The sequence below is a fragment of the Zingiber officinale genome, chromosome 6A, assembly GCF_018446385.1.
Source record: "Zingiber officinale cultivar Zhangliang chromosome 6A, Zo_v1.1, whole genome shotgun sequence".
Classification (NCBI taxonomy): Eukaryota; Viridiplantae; Streptophyta; class Magnoliopsida; order Zingiberales; family Zingiberaceae; genus Zingiber; species Zingiber officinale.
Window position 1 is genome coordinate 79,214,109 of NC_055997.1, and position 19,733 is coordinate 79,233,841.

Consider the following 19,733-nt stretch of genomic DNA (forward strand, 5'->3'; position numbering starts at 1 on the left):
ATTATATATTTTATTTACTAATTATATTGTTAAATAAAAATAATTAAATTAATATTCAATTTAACCAAGATTTATTTAAAAAAAATTTTGAAAATTGAACCGCTCAGTTAATTCAATTTTACCTGATTTTAACTCATTCACCGCAGTGACTCCTCTCGTATCATCCTCAAACTCTCCACCTCAATACTCCCTCCTTCCGCTTCCTGTCGCCGCGGGTCCCGACGCACCCGAGATGATGTTTTCCCCTCCCATCCATGGTCCTCCCTCACCGTCGCCGCCCCCTCTCCTGCCATCTCAATTGGGCCACCCCGCGGAGCAGGATCGCGTCCCCAAGGGACCGGCGTTCCGCGGCGTCCGCCAGCGGCCATGGGGCAAGTTCGCAGCGGAGATCCGGGATCCCAACCGCCGTGGATCCCGCGTTTGGCTCGAGACATTCGATGCCGCCGTGGACGCCGCCCGCACATACGACCGCGCCGCCTTCCAGATGTGCGGCCGCAAGGCAATCCTCAACTTCCCCAACGAGATCGGCCTATCCGCCTGCCAATCGGTGGATCCCCTTCTTCCCCTGCCTCCTCCGATTTTTTCATGGAGCGGAAAGTGGAAAGGAGCAATGGAGACGGAATCACCCAGGGCGGCGATGAAGGAACGATCGGCGCAAGCGGAGGAGGTCGAGGAGGAAAGCAAGGTCGGGTTGTTCCTCGTGCCGCCGCTGTCGCCGATTTCGCGGCGGTTCTTCGTCGAATTGCTAGTGAACTGTTGAGCGATGATCGTTGAACCCGAATGTAATTAAAAGATAAATAGCCATTCCAGGACGACAAAATAAATAAGGGGGCGTTTGGTTCTTTCCTAGGAATAGGAATCGGAATGGGAATCATTGTATTGTGGAATGAGAATGGGTATGAGCATGAATATCACTCTTAAAAACAATGTTTGGTTAGTTGCATATTTTCTATCGGAATAAATCAAAATTTCACTTTTTACCCTTAAAAGAAAATAAAAGAAAAAATTAGATGTGAGAGAAAGATAAATGTGAGAGAAAAATATGATGAAAGAGAATGATGAGGGAGAAAGTCTGATGTGAGAGAAAGTGTGATGAGAAATAATGAAGAGAAAGAAGTGTGATGAGAGAAAATGAGAAAATAGAGTGTGATAGGAGAGATCATGATGAGAGAAGATGAGAGAGAAAATATGATGTGAGAAAAAGTATGTGGCAGAGGATGAAGAGAGAGAAAATGTAATGAGAAAAATGAGGGGAGAGAGTGTGATGAGAGAGATTGAGGAGAGAGAAAGTATGATGAGAGAGAAAGTATGATGAGGAAAAAAGAGAGTAGTGGTGTGATGGGAGAGATTGAGGAGAGAGAAAGTATGATGAGAGAGAAAGTGTGTTGAGGAAAAAAAAGAAGGAGTGTGACAAGAGAGATTGAGGAGAGAGAAAGTGTGATGAGAGCAAAAAGTGTGATAAGGAAAAAAGAGAAAAGATAATGTGATGGGAGAGATTGAGGAGAGAGAAAGTATGATGAGAGAAAAAGAAGGAAGAGAGTGCGATGGAAAAGATTGAGGAGAGAGAAAGTATGATGAGAGAGAAAATGTAATGAGCAAAAAAGAGGAAAGAGAGTGTGATAGAAAAGATTAAGGAGAGAGAAAGTGTGTGATAAAATGATGAGAGAGAAAATATGATGAGAGAGAACAAGGAGAGAAAAATGATATGAAAGAAAAAATAAATAAATATATTTTGATATTTGGTATTAAGGGAGAAAATTTTAATTTTAGGTCAAGGGTATTTTTGGAATAAGGGAATATTTTGATTGATGAAAATAGGGTAATTACTCATTGAAGGGGAGGTACATGGGAATGAGTTATTACCTAATTTCAAGAATTCAATCCCTTATTTGTATTCCTATTCCTATAATCAAAACATTAACAATGACAATCAATGATTTTCATTCCCAATCCTCACTCCTATTCCCCTAAACCAAACGCCCCCTAAATTGATGGTAATAAGTTAGCTATTTAAATGTCGAATCCGGATATTGTTTATTTTTTTAAAAAAGAATTTTGGTTATTATTTTTTTTTTCCAAAACCTTGGAAATTTTAAAAGGTCAGAACCGGACCGGGCCGTAGAATACAGCCCTTGTGAGTAGCTGACACGGAAGCCGATCGAAGCCCATCAAGTCGCTATAAAACGAGAAGATCCTGCTTTCGAGAGCAAACCCTCTCGCCGCTTCGAGAATCGCTGCCCGTTCGAGGCGGCTCCTCCTCTCTCAACGTCGGACGACATCCGCCCTTCCTTTCATCTTTCATGGCCTCCGCTAAGGTGATCTATCTTCTGCCTTCTCCAATCTCCTCTTCCTCTTCAGTTCCTGCCACGCCGCTTGGGGTTCTGATCTGGCCAATCGAGATCGAGATCTAGGGTTTCGGTTCAGTTCTTTATTCTGCTGTAATCTTGCTCTGGTTCAGGGATTTTCTCGATGTGGTGACGTTTGGTTCTTTCTGGTGTTTGTTTGTTTAGGTTGACGATCGTGGCTTAGGGTCCAAAAGGTCGCGCAGTGAGGGTAGGGTTTATAATTAAGGAAGTCGTTCTTAGACTTTCTTTTACTTCCTATTGTTTCCTCTCTTTACCAATTGGTGTATGCCTCTTTCTGTGGTGGTTGGTTTCGTGGCATTCATGCTGCTGTGGCGTGGTTGTTTTTTTGCTTTTGATTAGTGTATTCACATCCCTGTTTACTTCATGTTCTCTGGAAGTTTGTTGAATGTTTCACCTTGTTCTATGTGTAAAATCTGTCAGCGTTTGGTACTCAGGTAATTATCTATATATTCACTGTTATTCTCTGAAGTTAGGTTTGGTTACTTAAAAGTCTGGTTGGTTGCCTAATGAAGTCTGGCCGGATGAACTGTAATAATTGACATGGCTTCCTGTTGAAATAGTTTAGCATGGAGTTGTCTGCAATGTGTCTTGTTCAGATACGGCTCACCTCACTTTTCAACAGTGGGATGATAATCTCTTAGGAACATAAACGTGGTGAAGTAGAGGTTCTATGGTATTGCTTATGTTGTTATTTATGTCTTTTCATTGTTCTAAGTGCAGACTGGGTTTTTTCATTGAACTATCCAAAGAGTTTTAAGACACTCTTCCTTCCATTTAATAATGCTGTTTTAAAATGTTCCTTGTGTTCATTAGACAATATAAATATTTTTATACTATTATTGCAATTTATTTTCATGTTAAGGTTTTAGGCGTGATGGAGATTGGACTTGCCCTAAATGTGGAAATGTGAACTTCAGTTTTAGAACAGTATGTAATCGTGGGAGTTGTGGTACTGCTCGTCCATCTGCCAGTCCCAGTCCAGTAAGCTTTTACATTATTTTTCTTCAATTATCTGAATGCATGTTTAATTTTAGCTGTGCTCATTATTGTTTATTTTACTGTCCTTTATGATGTAATTTAATATGATATGTTTACAAGCACCAAAGTAGTTATAGATTGTTGTGCCAACTAAGTTTAGCAGATTAAAATAACCATTGTAAGGACTCGTACACTTTTTTGATTGAGAGGCGTAGACATTTTGTTCTGTTCATCATATTTGAGACTGCCAGGATTTAAGTAAGATTTTTATTCTATAAAGTGGCTATCCCAGTAGATGAAACTGTACTTCATTTTTCCAATTGCCAAACAGTTGTCTTTTTTCTTTTTTGTTATTGGATAATTGACGGCAATCAATTTGTATTGTATTTTGAGAAGCTGAACCAAATAAGCATGGTAACCTTTTTGTTATTGAGCTGAAGATTTGTTTGGGATTATCAGTTTGGTTTGGGTTTAATTGCATTATCAATGAATATTTTTCATTTTTATTAATTATATCAAATTGAAATTCTTAATGTTGTAAATGATTCAAAAGAAATTTGTCTTTTTTTTATTCATTTTTATTTGAAGTGGCCATCCTTTTTTAATTTAGTTTGTTTTGGTTTATAAGTAGAATTAAATAATGGATTTTCTAGGGTCTGGTTACTTGATGGAAGATGAGGGAAAGGACCACTAAATTACATAGGCAGCTTCATTATTTATATACATATTTTTTTTACACTTACCCTCTTTTCCCTTGTATCCAAGTAGTTGCATCCCTACTGTCTAATGAGATATTCTTGACGATGGAACTGAGGGTTTGCCTCAAATCTCCAATTTTAATTTGATCTTTGTGTCATGTTTGTATTTGCTTGTTTTTTAATAGTGGAGTAAGATAATATATGTAATATTAGCTGTTTCTACTCAACTGCAGAGACCTGGAGCGGCTCCTTACCCTGGTGGGTTTGATCGTCAGTTGCCTAGTTATTATGGTGGAGTGGTGGGTCCACCACCTATGCCACATGGAATGTCTGGTGGATTTGGTTCCCCCCTTCCACCTCTTCATGGGTTGCGCTATGACTATGGGCCACCGACAGGTGCTGCTGGTCTATATGGCCTTATGTCTCCATATGGTCCATCAGGGTCAATTGGAGGGCCAATTGGAGGTTTGTCATCTATTTATCTCTATTTGGCTATGTTCTTGCAGTCACATTGCATTTTTTTCGGTTCTAAGTGATGTTTAAGAGATTTGCTTGTCTTGTGGGTCTGTTGTTGTTGATTGTATTTTCATTGTTTTTTATTTGTTTTTCATATATTGGCCTATGGATTTTCATTGCCTGTATATAGATTTGTTTGATGAATTTTAAATATAATATCTTTGTATTTGTGTTTTGTAGTGTATGGCTATGGACTTGGCCCTGTCATGGATAGATATGGTGGACCTGATCCAATGATGAACAGATATGGTTATGGCTATCGTGGTTTCCCAATGCCGGTAATCCTTTGTTTATTCGCTACATTATTTTAGGGCTATTGCATAATCTTATGTTATTGTTTTTTTTCCTCCTGCAGCTTTCAGGTCCAACAAGTGCAGAGCAATTAGATAATAGTGCTTCAAGGAAACGCCGCGGAGGTTATTTTACTTTCTTTTTCTATTATGCATGCTGCTGTGTTGTTTCCATACATTTTACAAAAGAGAATTGCAATTATCCTTGCAATGTTTTGAAAACATTAGCCACTGTTGCGTTTCAGTCAGTTTAATTTTATGTAAGTTGCCCTGAAACCTATTCATTTAGCATATAGGATTCTCTTCAATCATACATCTTTCTTCTCTCCTCGAAAGCCCATGTTGCTGAGGAAAATGGCAATACTAGCACTTACTTGAATGTAGAGCTGCATTGTGTGTGCTTCATATCACTTGAATTTACATGAAGTATTATAATACCTATTTGTCCCACTTTTTGCTTAGTTCTATCTATTAGAACTAGATGATATCATGCCTATTTCTTCTTAATTTGACATTGGTTATGTTTGATATTATTTGAATCTATAGGCCCTGATGGGTTATCAGAGGGCGATTGGGTATGCCCTAAATGTGAAAATGTTAACTTCGCATTCAGAACAACCTGTAACATGAAGAAATGTGGAGCTCCTAGACCTGCGCTGGTATTATACAGCTTAGATTGGTTTTATTTTTTTGTTTTGGTTCTATTATATAACTTAACTGTCATGAATTTGTACTGGCTGTGTTTTAGGCTCCTAACCGTGGCAGTGGCAAGGAACAATCTGATGCCCCTGAGGGTAGCTGGACTTGTGAGAAATGCAACAATGTCAACTACCCCTTCCGCACTGTGTGTAACCGGAAAGGGTGCGGAAATGAGAAGCCATCATCGAGCAACTAACTCTGAGAGCTGATGCCTGCTGATTTATGTGCGTTCAAATAGTTAAATCTTGTTGATCTACAGGTTTCTGTTTGATGTGCACCTCTTTGCTGTGTTGCTCTGAATGCTGGTTGCTAATTATTGATTTTGAACTCGAAAGAACTTTTTTAAATTGTAAGACTTCATAGTTGTGATAGATTGTGATCATATTAACAGTCTATTGTGCCATTCTGCTGTTTTTCCCTCAGTATTTTATCCGATTCAACCAATTTCGTTAAATACTTCGCCTTCGCTGACATGGATGGGCAGTGTAGTGATAAGTTATCTGCTTGGAGGGTGACCGAACATGTGCCTGTTAAGAGTGTTTCTCTGCTGACTGCGATGATGGCCCGCTTTGTGGTATGTGTCGATTTGGTTGCTGGGAGTTCGTAGATATAATGGCTTTGGTGTGTTCTAAGAAATGCCTAAGAGGAATCTCTACGTGTAGATCATGTTGTGTTGGAGTAACAAGCAACTCTGTCATTCAGTTACACTGTCAGTGTGATGTCGGAGATACTCAATTCAGTAAAAGATGATGTTGCTGGTTCAATATTATTGGGAGGACATAACCTAGGGCGATGATCATCCAAGAATTCACTGTGCTACGTCTGTATTTTCTTGATCAGTAAAAGATGATTCACTCACCTAAACGGCTCAATTCAGACACTCATCCTAAACAGCTCAATACATACAGATAAATCTCGATTGATAATTGACACAAGAGTGGAAGGGCATACTCCAGGGCGATATAACTCTTGGGAATCAACCTATGCACAATTCAACAAATTTGCCACTCGAGCACCAATATCGCTAACCCATGGGGACGGCTCGGATTACACTTCGGTGTGTTCTAAGAAATGCCTAAGAGGAGCCTCTCCTCTAGAACATTTTCGCTTTTATTAAGTTTGATATTTCCACCAACAATGTCATTGTTTTTACAATTTTATAAAAAATATTCGATTTATAAAATTGATAGTGTTTTTTATTTTTAATATATTACGAATAATATAGATTATATATATTTGAATAAATATTTGAACCCTTCCTCTTTGGAGAAAGGATCATGGTTAGAACTTTTAAATCATTCCAAATAAATATGATAATTGAATGTAGAAAAATAAATTAATTGTTATCTTCAGTCATTAATATTTGAAGAACATTTGAACACCACTTTTGTTGCTTAATACTTTAGAACTTTATAAGTACTTCAAACTTCTTCTACAGATGATGTTATTATTCTTGAAAGATGTGTATGTTTACGGATCCTAAAGGTCATTTATAGAGACTCATTACTATTATTGAGTCAATCGCAAATCATGAGGAGATAATAATATCATATTGAAAGATATGATATGCGTATTAAGGTGAGATTTCAATTAATTATGCATATTTAAATCTTATAAAATATGACCTCTTAATTAAGACAAGATTATGCATAAATAAAATCTTAACAGATATGTGTCACATGAAAGGTTTGTAAAATAAAATATTTCTAGTATTCTCCCACTTGACATATATTTATCTTATTATTCACTAAATGAGTGTATACGACACATAAATCATGATGATAGGTCTTCTAAACGCAAATATTATCTTCCATGTATTACATTGTATCATTCTTCCCAACCAATATATCTTAATGAATAAATCTTATGTTTATTCAAGGTCCAACTTTAATAATATTTCTCAAATTAATTAATGTGTATACAAATATGGGAAAAAAAAAATCATAATTGAGTTTCATTGATAACCAAATTGTTCTAACAACAAAAATTACATAAGGGAACCAAGTCCCATCCTCTCTACTTGATCCCTAAATTTCAACGGTGGCATGCCTTTAGTCAAAAGATCAACAATCATTAATTCAATGCTAATGTGTTCAATAACCATTGTCTTATTTTTAACACGCTCTTTTATGACTAGATACTTAATGTCAATATATTTAGTTTGACTCCTACTTTTATTGTTCTTAGCCATAAAGACATTAACTGAATTGTCACAATATTTCCTCAATGTCTTAGAAATAGAATTCACAATTCTAAGCCCCGAAATGAAACTCTTCATCCATACACCATGCGAGGTCACCTAAAAACAAGATGCAAACTTAGCCTCCATAGTGGAAGTGGCAATCAGTATTTGCTTTTCGTGAATCAATGCAGTCGACGTATTTTGAATCAGAGTAGCCAATCACTTCTAAATTCTCAGCTCATCTAAATACAAGCATGTAGTCTTTGGTCCCTTGAAGGTATCTCATTATCTTCTTTGCAGCTTTCTAGTGGTTTATACCAGGATTACTCTGATATCTTCCCAACATACCAACAACAAATACAATGTTAGGTCTAGTGCAGACTTGAGCATACATCAAGCTTCCGACAGCAAAAGCATAATTCTCTTTCAAAGTCATTTGTTAGACATTGATCCATGTTGAATTTGTCACCTTTCACAATGAGAGCTATATTTGGTGAACAATTTTTCATCCAAAATCTCTCTAAAACTTATTGATATAGGTTTCTTGAGACATGCTTAATATTTCTTGAAATCCGCCTCTGTGTATCTTAATGCCAATGACATAAGAAACATCACTCATATCTTTCATATCAAAATTCTTAGAGAGAAATCATTTTACCTCATATAGTAAACCCTCATCATTGGTCCCAAGTGAGCATTTAGTTAATTTGATCTATAATTAACTGAATTAATCAAAAACCAATTTAATATTGGCTAATCGAATCAAATGAAAGTTTTACTAAAATCGAATTAACCAAATTAAATTAAAAATTAGTTATTTTGGTTAATACCGAATTAACTGAATTTGTGTAAAAATAATAAAAAGAATTTATATAAAATTAATACCAAATTAACCGAATTAACTGAATGCTTACCCTAGTTGCAAGTAAAATATCATCCACTTAGAGAATAAGGAAAAAAATCTTGGTCCCATTGACCTTCTAGTATATACATTGATTCATGACATTCTCCAAGAAACCAAATGAAGAGATGACATCATGAAATTTCAAATACCATTGATGGGAAACTTGTTTCAATTCATATATGGATTTCTTGAGTTTGCATACCAAGTGTTAACCATTACTAGAGAAAAAACCTTCTGATTGTTTCATATAAACTTCTTCCTTTTGGTATCCATTAAGAAACATAGTTTTTACATCCATTTGTTGCAATTCTAAGTCAAATTTTGCAACCAATGCCATAATAATGTGAAATGAATCTTTCTTAGAGATAGAAGAAAATGTCTCTTTGTAGTTGATTCCTTCCCTTTGAGTGAATCCTTTAGCCACGAGTCTTGCTTTATATCTCTCAATGTCGCCCAATGAGTCGTTTGTTTTGAAGACCCATTTACATCCTATGGTTTTTGCATTATCGGGCAACTTGATAAGATCTCAGACTCCATAGAATTCAATTCTTCTTTCATAGCATCATACCAAAATTTTGATTCACTACAATTTATAGCTTATGAAAATGTTTCAAGGTCATTTTCGGCTCCAACATTAAAACATGATTCTTGTAGATACACAACATGGTCACTAGGTATTGCTAATTTCCTTATTCTAGTAGATCTTTTTAAGTTATTCTCTTGAGGAACTTGTTGTTCAATCGATTGAACAATTGCTTGTTACTTGTTCCTCATTAACAATTTGATCGACTAGATTTTCATCAATATTTTATGGAATCTCCTTAATTGGTTGTCTAACACCCATTTGTACTTGAGGGGTGTGAATGACAACCCGCCCATAACTTGAACAAGGTGGTTGATCATTAATGTGATCTTTCTCAAAAACTATGTCTTGAGAATGATCACTCCCACCATCCAAGTCATTCTTAAGAAATTTGTATTTCTTGATCCCACAATTCTAATGCTATGAGATGGACAATAAATTCTATATCCTTTGGACTTTTCTGTATATCCAATGAAATACCCACTTATAGTCCTTAGGTCAAGTTTCTTTTCTTGTGAGTTATAAACTCTTACTTCAGACAGACATCCTCAAATGCATATATGTAGTAAACTCAGTTTCCAACCTTTCCATAACCCAAATGACGTCTTTGAAACAACCTTAGTTAGAACTAAACTTAATATATATACTGTCGTTTTAAGAGCTTCAGTCCACAATTATTTAGGAAGTTTGGAGTAGCTACGCATACTCTTAACCATATTAATCAAAGTTTGGTTTTTTCTTTTAGCCACACCATTCTTGTCTTGTGAACCAAGCATGGTGTATTGGGCAACAATCATATTTTCTTGAAGAAACTTCACAAATGGACCAAGTGCTTGTCCACTCTCAAAGTATCTTCCATAATATTTTCCACCTGTATCCTGTTCTCACAATCTTAATTTGTTTTCTCACATTTTTTTCTACCTCCGTCTTAAATATCTTAAAGGTACTTAATGCTTCACTATTATTATAAAGCAGGTAGAAGTACCGAGTACTCCATCATTTACTAATCTTTTAATCCTCTATATGGAAATATGTCCCAATCCCTGGTGCTACAAAGTGGAGAAATCCTCATTTATAACACATCTTTTAATATCCACTCGGACATGTATAGTGATATTGCTATTATTTTGCAAAGATATGGAATAAAGGTCATCAATCATTGTACCATTTCCAACAAGATTGGATTTATAAAATAAATTCACAAAGTTATTTAAAAATTTAAAAGAGTATTCAAATAGTACCAGCTTTAAAATAGGTTTTTTTTTTTTACAAAATTAGGAATATAAAATAATTTTTCTAACTTTAAAATAAAACTACTATTTATAATTAAAACGTATGTTTCAATTGCCTCCACATGTGAGCATATCTTGTTTCCATAATAAATCCTTTGCTCACTTCTTACTGGGTTCCTTAGGCTTTGCATATCCTGCAAGATATTTGTGACATGAATTGTAGAACCATAATCAATCCACTAAGTGTTATAAATTGTACTAATCATATTAGATTTATAACAGACAAATGAGATAGAAATACCTTTCTTTTCAAACCAATCCTTAAATTTGGTACAATCTTCTTCGTGTGCCCCTTCTTTTTATAAAAGAAACACTTGGATTCCTTCTTGATGTCAAGTTGGGATGAAATCTTCGCTTTCCCTTTTCGCTTAACTTTGGCTTATTTTTGTGGCTTCCCTTGTGTAGTCATAAGAACATTATCACTTACTTCCATCAACAACTTTCCTTCCTTTTGTACACACATGATCATTAACTCATTGATTGATCACTTATCCTTATGTGTATTCTAGGATATTTTGAAAGGACCATATTGATGAGGAAGAGTGCATAAAATGTAGTGCATAAGGAAAGTTTCAGATATTTCCACCTCAAGTATCTTTAATTGAGCCGCTATATCCCTTATCTTCATGATGTGCTCAATGAAAAAAACTCAAGGAAAAGCTCAAGGATAGACACATAAAATGATGGGGCCCATAAAATGGTGGGCCATGAATTTATGTATCTATCCTTGAACTTTTCCTTGAGATTTTTTCCTTGAGCATATCATTGCTCTTTGAAGAATGCTTGAATACCACTTTTGTTGCTTAATGCTTTAGAGCCTTTTAAACACTCCAAGCCTCTTTTATAAATGGTGTTGTTATTCTTGAAAGGTGTATATGTTTAGGGACCCTAAGACCACTATTTATAGGGACTATTACCATCATTGAATCAATTCTTAATATTATGTCAAATCATGATGAGATAATCATACTATATTAAAAGATATGATATGCATATTAATGTAAGATTTCAATTAATTATGCACATTAAAATCTTACAATATATGACCTCTTAATTAAAACAAAAGATTGTGTAAATAAAATCTTAACAAGTATGTGCCACTTAATAAGGAAATATTTGTAAAATGAAATATTTCCAACAATCACATCATAGCTTGTTCGCCTATTCTATGTTTCAGTACACAGTCATATACAAATAGAATGCTCATTACCAAGGGCTAGGCGGGGGCACCCCCTTTAATTTTCTAATATAAGTGTTATAGGGATACATGAATAGGGTGAAAGAAGGGAAAATGGGATAACGACGCATTCCCTCTCCCTCAACATAAAACTCAATCCCAGCCCCCAGGGCAAAGGTGTAGTGGCAAGATGTTTTCTTAATTTTTCAGGTAACAAAGGATCGAGTTTCAGTTTCGGTGAATTAATTGATAAATTTTCCTTAATGGGCAGTTTTCCTTAATGGGCCGTGCCCTTCGTCCTCTCGGCCAAAGGTGATACAGCTGTGTGAAAACACACGGCCGTGCACCTCCTCCTCTCGATTTGTAATGTCGTCCTCAAGTCGGTTTGTAATTCTAGGTCGACCTGTCTCTCGATGTGAGCTACTAAGAGTGTTTACTATTGGGGTTGTAAGGTTGCAAGTATAGTCCCACATTGAAAACATATTAGAAAGATCATGGGTTTATAAGAGAAAAATATCTCCATTAGTATGAAGCCTTTTGGGTAGAGCCCAAGAGTAAAACCATGAGGGTTTAGGCTCAAAGTAGATAATATCATACCATTATGGAGATATCTAAATTCCTTTTGGTCCTACAATTGGTATTAGAGTCCGGACTGCCAGAAGACCTAACCGCCGATTATGCACAAGAGCTATGGTCTAATTGAGCCATGTGAGTAAAATATTGGCCTTGAATAAAGGAAATGGGGGCTGCTATGTCCGGATCAAGAGGACCAGACACCATGCAGGAAGTCTTAGTTGTGGCTAGGCAAGGAACTCCTAGTAGATCAGTTGGACCAAGGGGTCGGATGACCTGGACCAAGAATTAGACATGGAGGATCCTGTGGTCCTTTGTTTGAGGGGAGATTGTTGGAGTTGTAAGGTTACAAACATAATCTCACATTAAAAATACATGGGAAAGATCATGAGTTTATAAGAAAAAGATATCTCTATTGGTATGAGGTCTTTTGGGTAGAACCCAAGAGCAAAACTATGAGGGTTTAGGTCCAAAGTTGACAATATTATACCATTGTGGAGATATCTAAATTTCTTTTGGTCTTACATTTACTCTATAGGTTTGTCCAAATTCCATGGAGTTATAGAGGAGGCTAACTTATATCATCTACATTTTGATTTTCCGATCAGGGAATCTTCGGTTTAATTACCTCTTGGAATTCAACTTTTAACTTGTCAAATGTCTCTGCATATAGTTTGAGCTGCTCATTGTTGATCTAAAAATTATCCGATAGTTGTTGAGCGATTAACTGAGAGTCTGAATAAATTAAGACCTGAGCGGCTCCCACATATCTTGCAGCCTATAGGCAACTATAAATGCTTCATATTCTTCTTTATTGTTGGTAGCTCGGTAATTTAGCCGGATGGACAACTACAATTTGTCCTCCTTGGGTGAGATCATAAGAATTTTTACTCCACTACCTTGCCAGATTGATGATCTATCTACATATATCTTTCAGGTTTTCTTCAGCTCTGGGTTTTGGATCTCTATTATAAAATCAACTAGGACTTGAGCTTTGATGGCCACTCAGGGTTGATATTGTATATCATACTCACTAAGCTCCATGGTCCATTTAATCAACCTCCCTGAAGCCTCTGGATTGATAAGTATACTCGTCTTAGAATGCTATTAGTTAGTGCAATGATAAGATGAGATAAAAAATAGGGATGTAATCTCCGAGCGGCTAGGACCAACCTGTATGCTAATTTTTCAGGCATGGGGCAATGATATTCAGCATTTTTCAATAGATGACTTAGAAAATATACAAGCTGATGTTCCTTTCCCTCGTACCATACTAACACTGACTCAACAACACTCACATTAGTAGACAAATACACATACAATGGCTCACCCACTATTAATTTAGCGAGTATGGGCAGGGTGGACAAATTTTTTTTTCAACTCTTCGAACGCCTTATCGCAGTCAGCATCCCATTGAAATTTTATAGTCTAGCGGAGTATTTTGAAGAAAGGCAGGCTCCGGTCAACTGATCTTGATATGAATCGAGATAACGTCATAATACACACGATCAGTCATTGTGCTTCCTTGAGATTGTGTGAGGGAGCCATATCTTGGAGAGTCAGCACTTTGCTTGGATTAGCTTCAATTCCCCACTCAGTCACTATATAGCCCAGGAAATGCCTGTTCTTTTATTTGAACAGACATTTGTCGGGGTTAAGCTTAAGTCCATACTCCCTTAAGGTCTAACAAGTTTCTTCTATATCAGAGAATAGATCGACTATGTAAAGAGATTTGATAAGAATATCATCTAGATAAACTTCCATATTCTGCCCGATTTGTTTTCGTAACACTTTGTTCATAAGCCGTTGGTAAGTGACTCCTGCATTTTTTAGTTTGAACGACATATCATTATAATAATAAGTCCCTTAAGCAATTATGAAGCTAACATTCTCTTGATATTTTTTGACGAGCGAAACTTGATGGTAACCCTGGTATACATCCAACATACATATCAACTTGCAGCTAGAGGTTGAGTCCACCACTTGATCAATTCATGGCAAGGGATAATAATCTTTGGGGCATGCCTTGTTAAGATCTCTGAAATCAATGTAAACCTACCATTTATTTCCTGTCTTAAACACCAAGACCACGTTAGCTAGCCAACTTAGGAATTATACTTCTTGGATATAGTTGGCCTCTAGTAATTTGTCCACCTCTGACTAGATGATTTTATTTTTGTCAACCTCGAAATATCTCTTTCTCTGTTTGACTAGTCTGGCATCCGTGTGGACATAGAGCACATGCTCCATTATAGTCGGTAACATGCCAGCTATTTCCTTAGGTGTCCAGGTGAAGACATCATTATTACGTGTTAAATAATCAACCAACTCCACTTTAAGCTCTAGGGACATGTCAGCTACTATCTGAGTAGTAATATCTGGTCGACTGAGCTGAATTAGTACTTCTTCCTTCTCTTTATAGATTAGAGTTGGGGGTGCTTCCCGAATGGTATTAACTTCCAACCGCTGGCTTTTTTGGGTAGTGTTGGCCTCAGTCTTGACAATATCAACGTAATACTTGCGTGCTATTAGTTGGTTTCCTCTAACTTCCCCCACCTGATCATCCATGGAGAATTTTATTTTCTGACAAAAGGTTAAAATAACTGTCCAAAATTCATTTAATGTCAGTTGACTCAAAATGATATTATATGCTAAGGGTACATCTACCACAATGAAATTCGATTGACACGTCCTCATAAGGGGCTCCTCCTCTAAAGATATGTCCAGCTTAATTTGGCTGAGCAGTGCACTTCATTACTTGTGAACCAATATCGAGGAGTCATCATGGGTTGGAGCTCACTTAGCTCTATCTGCAGCTTCTTAAATGCCTTCTTGAAGATAATGTTGACAGACCTGTCTGTGTCAACAATGGTGCGATGTATGTTATAATTGGCTATGGTAGCCTTAATAATCAAAGCATCATGATGGGGTACTTTGTCTCCTTCCAAATCCTTGGGTTTGAAACTAATCTTGGGCCCTTGTGCCTGCTCTTGGCTAGATTTGACAGTCTGAATCTCCAGCCGGTGGGCGTACGACTTCCTAACCCAATTGGAGTCTCCTTTTGTTGGGCCTCCAATGATAAGGTTGATATCCCTTGAGTGGCGTTATTACAATTTTCCTCCTACCGCATCGGGGGATGATCCTGCTACGCTCGGGTGAGATCCTGGGCCTGATTCTCTTGTTGTCGAGGCATTCTTTGGCATCGCTTGACACTCTGATGTTCTCTTCGGGATGGTCAGGCCGGCCTTTAAAAACGATGACAGTTGGGAGACGACGACTGATAGAGGAACGCTTGGTTGGTTGCTTGATGCGCCTCTCGATTGTAATAATAACAATCCTGAATGTTGTATGTCCTTGATTGATGATATGTACAAAATTTTGATGGAGCCCATCTAAGAGGCTCGGGGAATCTTCTCCGCTCGGCCTCCATGTGTTGTACAGATTGATGCCATAACTCTTGGTGATGAGGTTGAGGACCTTCTTGGGGTCCTTTATGAGGAAGAGGCAAGGGAGGAGCTCGGTGCTTCGCAACAAGTGATGGAGTGGGTGCAGTGATTTCCTTCTTCTGAGCGAATTGAGCTTCCTCTATATCAATATACTTTGTCGTCTAACCAAGTAGCTGATCAAAGTCACTTGGGGGTTTCCTAATCAGGCAGCGAAAAAAATCGTTATCTGCAAGCCCTTGAGAAAAGCGCTCATTAAGATCTTAGGGGTGACCAAGGGAACATCCATAGCCACCTGGTTGATCTTTTTGATATAGGCTCTAAGCATCTCCTTGGACCCTTGCTTGAGTGAAAAGAGCCTCAAGGTGGTTTTGTAGTAATAACGAATGCTGGTGAAATGATGGAGAAAAGCCTTGTATAAATCTTTAAAACAACAGATGAATTCGGCCGACAATCGTTTGAACCACCTCTATGTCGAGCTAAAGAGTGTGATGAGGAACACTTAACACTTCACGCCATCCATGTATTGATGAAGGAGGGTGGCGTTCTCGAACTTAAGGAGGTGATCTTCTAGACCAATTGACCCTCCATATTCCCTGGTCATCAGGGGTCGATTGTTAGTTAGAGCCCTAGATCCAATCATTTGATGATTGTTGTATGGACTCATTGTATCATATTTCTTATATATAAAGGCATTTGGTTTTTGGTTATTATGCTTACTTGTATTGGTGCCAAATAAACTAAGTATAATAGCGTCCTTGAGTAGAAGGTTCTTACCTATATCAATCGATTGGTTGAATCGATAGTGAGATGATATAGAGAACACTACTCTTAATCATTCCTAGTCGAGTATTAACATTCAGGGACAATGTTAATGCAATAAGACTAGCATGTAGGTCAACTTGATGACTTGATCTTAGAAGTCATGGATATGGAGATATCAAGTTGACACATGAGTATGCATTGGAAAATGTATACTGAATGACCCGCCATGAGAAAGTATCATGGATCGTTATATGAGTGTCATATACTTTCTCATGTGACTATTAGTATGACTACTAGTCCTTAGACCTGAAGTCACTATGGTTTCCTACATAAGGAGTTATGTACTTTGGTTTCGTCAAACGTCACCTGTAACTGGGTGGACTATAAAGGCGATTACTGGGTATATAACAAATTATGCGGAGGGATGTGAGTGATGTAGATGAGATCTATCCCTCTTATATGACGGGAGTGACATCGATATTTTTGATAGAGTGAGACCACGAAGTGCATGACCATGCCCAAATGAGTCAATATGAGATATTGAGATCATTTGATTTAGTGAGTCTACTTGGAGTTCAAGATTTAGATTGATTAGAGGATGACACGGTCTATGCCTCACATTGATCAATCTAGATGTCTAGGATAGAAGGACAATATCATATATTGTGAGGAGTCACAATTAGTAGTCAGAAGGTGATGTTGGATCTCAACATTCTTATAACTTGGGTAGTAATGATGTGTTGCTAGATATCGCTCATTACTTATGCTTCTAAATGAGTTTAGGAGCATTGCCAACGTTATAAGAACCTATAGGGTCACACACAAAGGATAATTAGATGGAGATTAGGTTCATATGATGAACCAAGACGGTTAGATTCATGTGATGAATCAAATTGGATTAAGAGTAATCCTAATTATACTAATTGAGTTGGACTCAAGTTGATTCATGTGTTCAATGAGTCTAATTTAGATTATGACCCATTGAATTAATTTAATTAAATATAATGAATTAGATTCATTATATTAAATTGGCTTGAATCAAATGGTTGGATTAAATCAACCATGGGAGTTATAATGTCAAGTTTGACTTGACTTGAGAGGAGGAGGAAAAGTCAAGTTTGACTTGACTTTATGCCACATCATTTGTGAGTTGGCATTAAGTGGCCAATAATGATGTTACACATCATCATGTTTAGAACATGTGTGTGTCACCTCATGGAGGTTACAAATCTCCTCCTCATTTTAATGGGCACATTAAATGAGAGGAGGTTACAATAGTGGCCGACCACTTATTGTGATGAATGGAATTCATTTTTCATTCAAGGCATTTTATTCCATCTTCTTCCTCTTGCTCTCATTCTCTTCTTCCTCTCCTCCTCCTTGGCCGAACACTTCATAGGTGCTAGCACACCTTTTGTTTGACCTCTCCACCTAGTTTGTTCGTGTGGATACTTCTAGAGGATCGTACGCTTGACGATCTCGAGATCCGGCGAACCGTTGGACGAGCGGGATTGCGAAGGGCATCGCATCGAGGGTAACTTCCTTCTCCTAGTGTAGATCTAGATGTAAGAAACTCGTACTCGTAAAATTTTTGTTTTATTTTACTTCGCATGGATCCGGTGGCTTGGGGTTCGGGGTTTCCACAACGCGAAAAAGCGATTTTTGCGGTCCGAAATTTCCAACAGTGGTATCAGAGCCACGTGTGAAGTCTTGTACGAGTTTATTTTGTATTTTTATGAAAAATAGCAGTTCTGTAATATTATGTAAATTTCCTATTTTTATAGTTTTTATGAGTATTTTTCTCGTAGAAGCGAAGCATAAGTGTTTCGACACTTGTAGGCTTCGACTACCGAGAATATTTTTCCGAAACGGCAAGGTTTCACCCCAAATCTTTTTGGGACAGCGGGATAAGGCACTGTAGGATCGCTAAAGAATACTCGTGATGGTTAGATCGCAGGTAGGGGCGCTGCCCCTGGCCCCGCAAGGGGATTCGTTCCGCGATTGCGCCCAAAAACCCGCTAAACGGAACCGCTGGGAATTTTACTCATAAAAATTGTAGTAAAAATTACAGAAAATTATAGAAATTATATAATTTAGAATTATGTATTATTTTGTGATAGTCATGGCCCAAAAAGACCCAATCTGATTGGAAATGTGTTGTAATTCATAATACGGCCTGCGTGCCGTCATGTGATGTGTGTGTTGTATATTTGATTCGCGATCTGCGCGTCGTGCCTTTCTCTATTTTTATATTCTTGTTGTAAATTAGTTTAGACTCGAATGTAACTCGAGTTTTAAAATTATAATGTATAAAATTGGAGCAGTGGAAGGTCCACTCGAGACGGAGTTACGAGGAGGGCGCGAGCAATACAAGGTGGTCAAAGGGAGGTGCTTGAGAAGCTGTTGACCCTAGGTTGACCATCCGACCTTCTCATTGGCTTGAGAAGATCATAGTAGGGCCATGACTAATCACAAATAATTTAATTAATTGCTTGAGTGTATGTGATGCATAATTAGTAATTAATTAGTGCCTAGCAATTAGATTAGATCTAAATCGTGTACAAGATGCACCCTCTCGATTAAATTAGATCTCAATCGCGTCAACTCAAAGCCGTGATACCTATTACTACCTCGATCACATGTGTTGTTGAATCTGCCAAAGCAGAGCAACACATATTATCTTGGTAGGGTACGGAGGGACAATCTTGGTCCCGCTTATCAACACATGGGTGAGTACAACTCAATTAGATTGAGTAACTAGTTAACTCAATTGGATCGAGTTTAACTATAGGCATTTTCCAATGGTTGGTAGATAGGTCAAAATCACATTTATATTAATTCTTTGGCGTATTAGCCAAAGCTAACTCGAGTTTTAATATAAATACGGATCTTGATCCTATAAACAAGAGTTGCATAGAGATGAAATTGGTAAATTGTTACCTACCGATCATACTAAGTCTTGGGCGTTTTAGCCAAAGCTAACTCAAGAGTTAGTATGATGTGGATCTTGTCCCACATGAGTTATAGAATTCAGTGGGAGCATCATTTAGTTAAAGGCATAATTAAATGATTAAAAGAATATGATATTTATTTTCTGCATTTTTCTGTTGTAGATAACCATGACGTCAAACATGAACACCTTCTCTCTACGTTCTGTCCTTGACAAGGACAAGCTTAACGGAGCAAATTTCCTGGACTGGTACAGGAATCTGAGAATAGTTCTCACCCAAGAACGTAAACTGTACGTTCTGGAGCAACCCATTCCGG

The 19,733-nt window shown here is 37.3% G+C and overlaps 2 protein-coding genes across 2 annotated transcripts; both read left to right on the forward strand.

Annotated features, from left to right (window-relative positions):
* The first annotated feature begins 232 nt into the window (after nt 1–232).
* Nucleotides 233–760, forward strand: LOC121994966 (ethylene-responsive transcription factor ERF098-like). The gene has a single exon (XM_042548836.1). It carries the CDS (start codon nt 233–235, stop codon nt 758–760), a length of 528 nt encoding a protein of 175 aa, XP_042404770.1.
* Nucleotides 761–2,214: 1,454 nt separating this feature from the next.
* LOC121996682 (ranBP2-type zinc finger protein At1g67325-like) lies at nt 2,215–5,950 on the forward strand. The gene is made up of 8 exons (XM_042550726.1): nt 2,215–2,315; nt 2,511–2,553; nt 3,229–3,347; nt 4,276–4,507; nt 4,739–4,836; nt 4,914–4,974; nt 5,395–5,507; nt 5,597–5,950. Exons 1-8 carry the CDS (start codon nt 2,301–2,303, stop codon nt 5,741–5,743), a joined length of 828 nt encoding a protein of 275 aa, XP_042406660.1. The 5' UTR covers nt 2,215–2,300; the 3' UTR covers nt 5,744–5,950.
* The last annotated feature ends 13,783 nt before the right edge of the window (nt 5,951–19,733 follow it).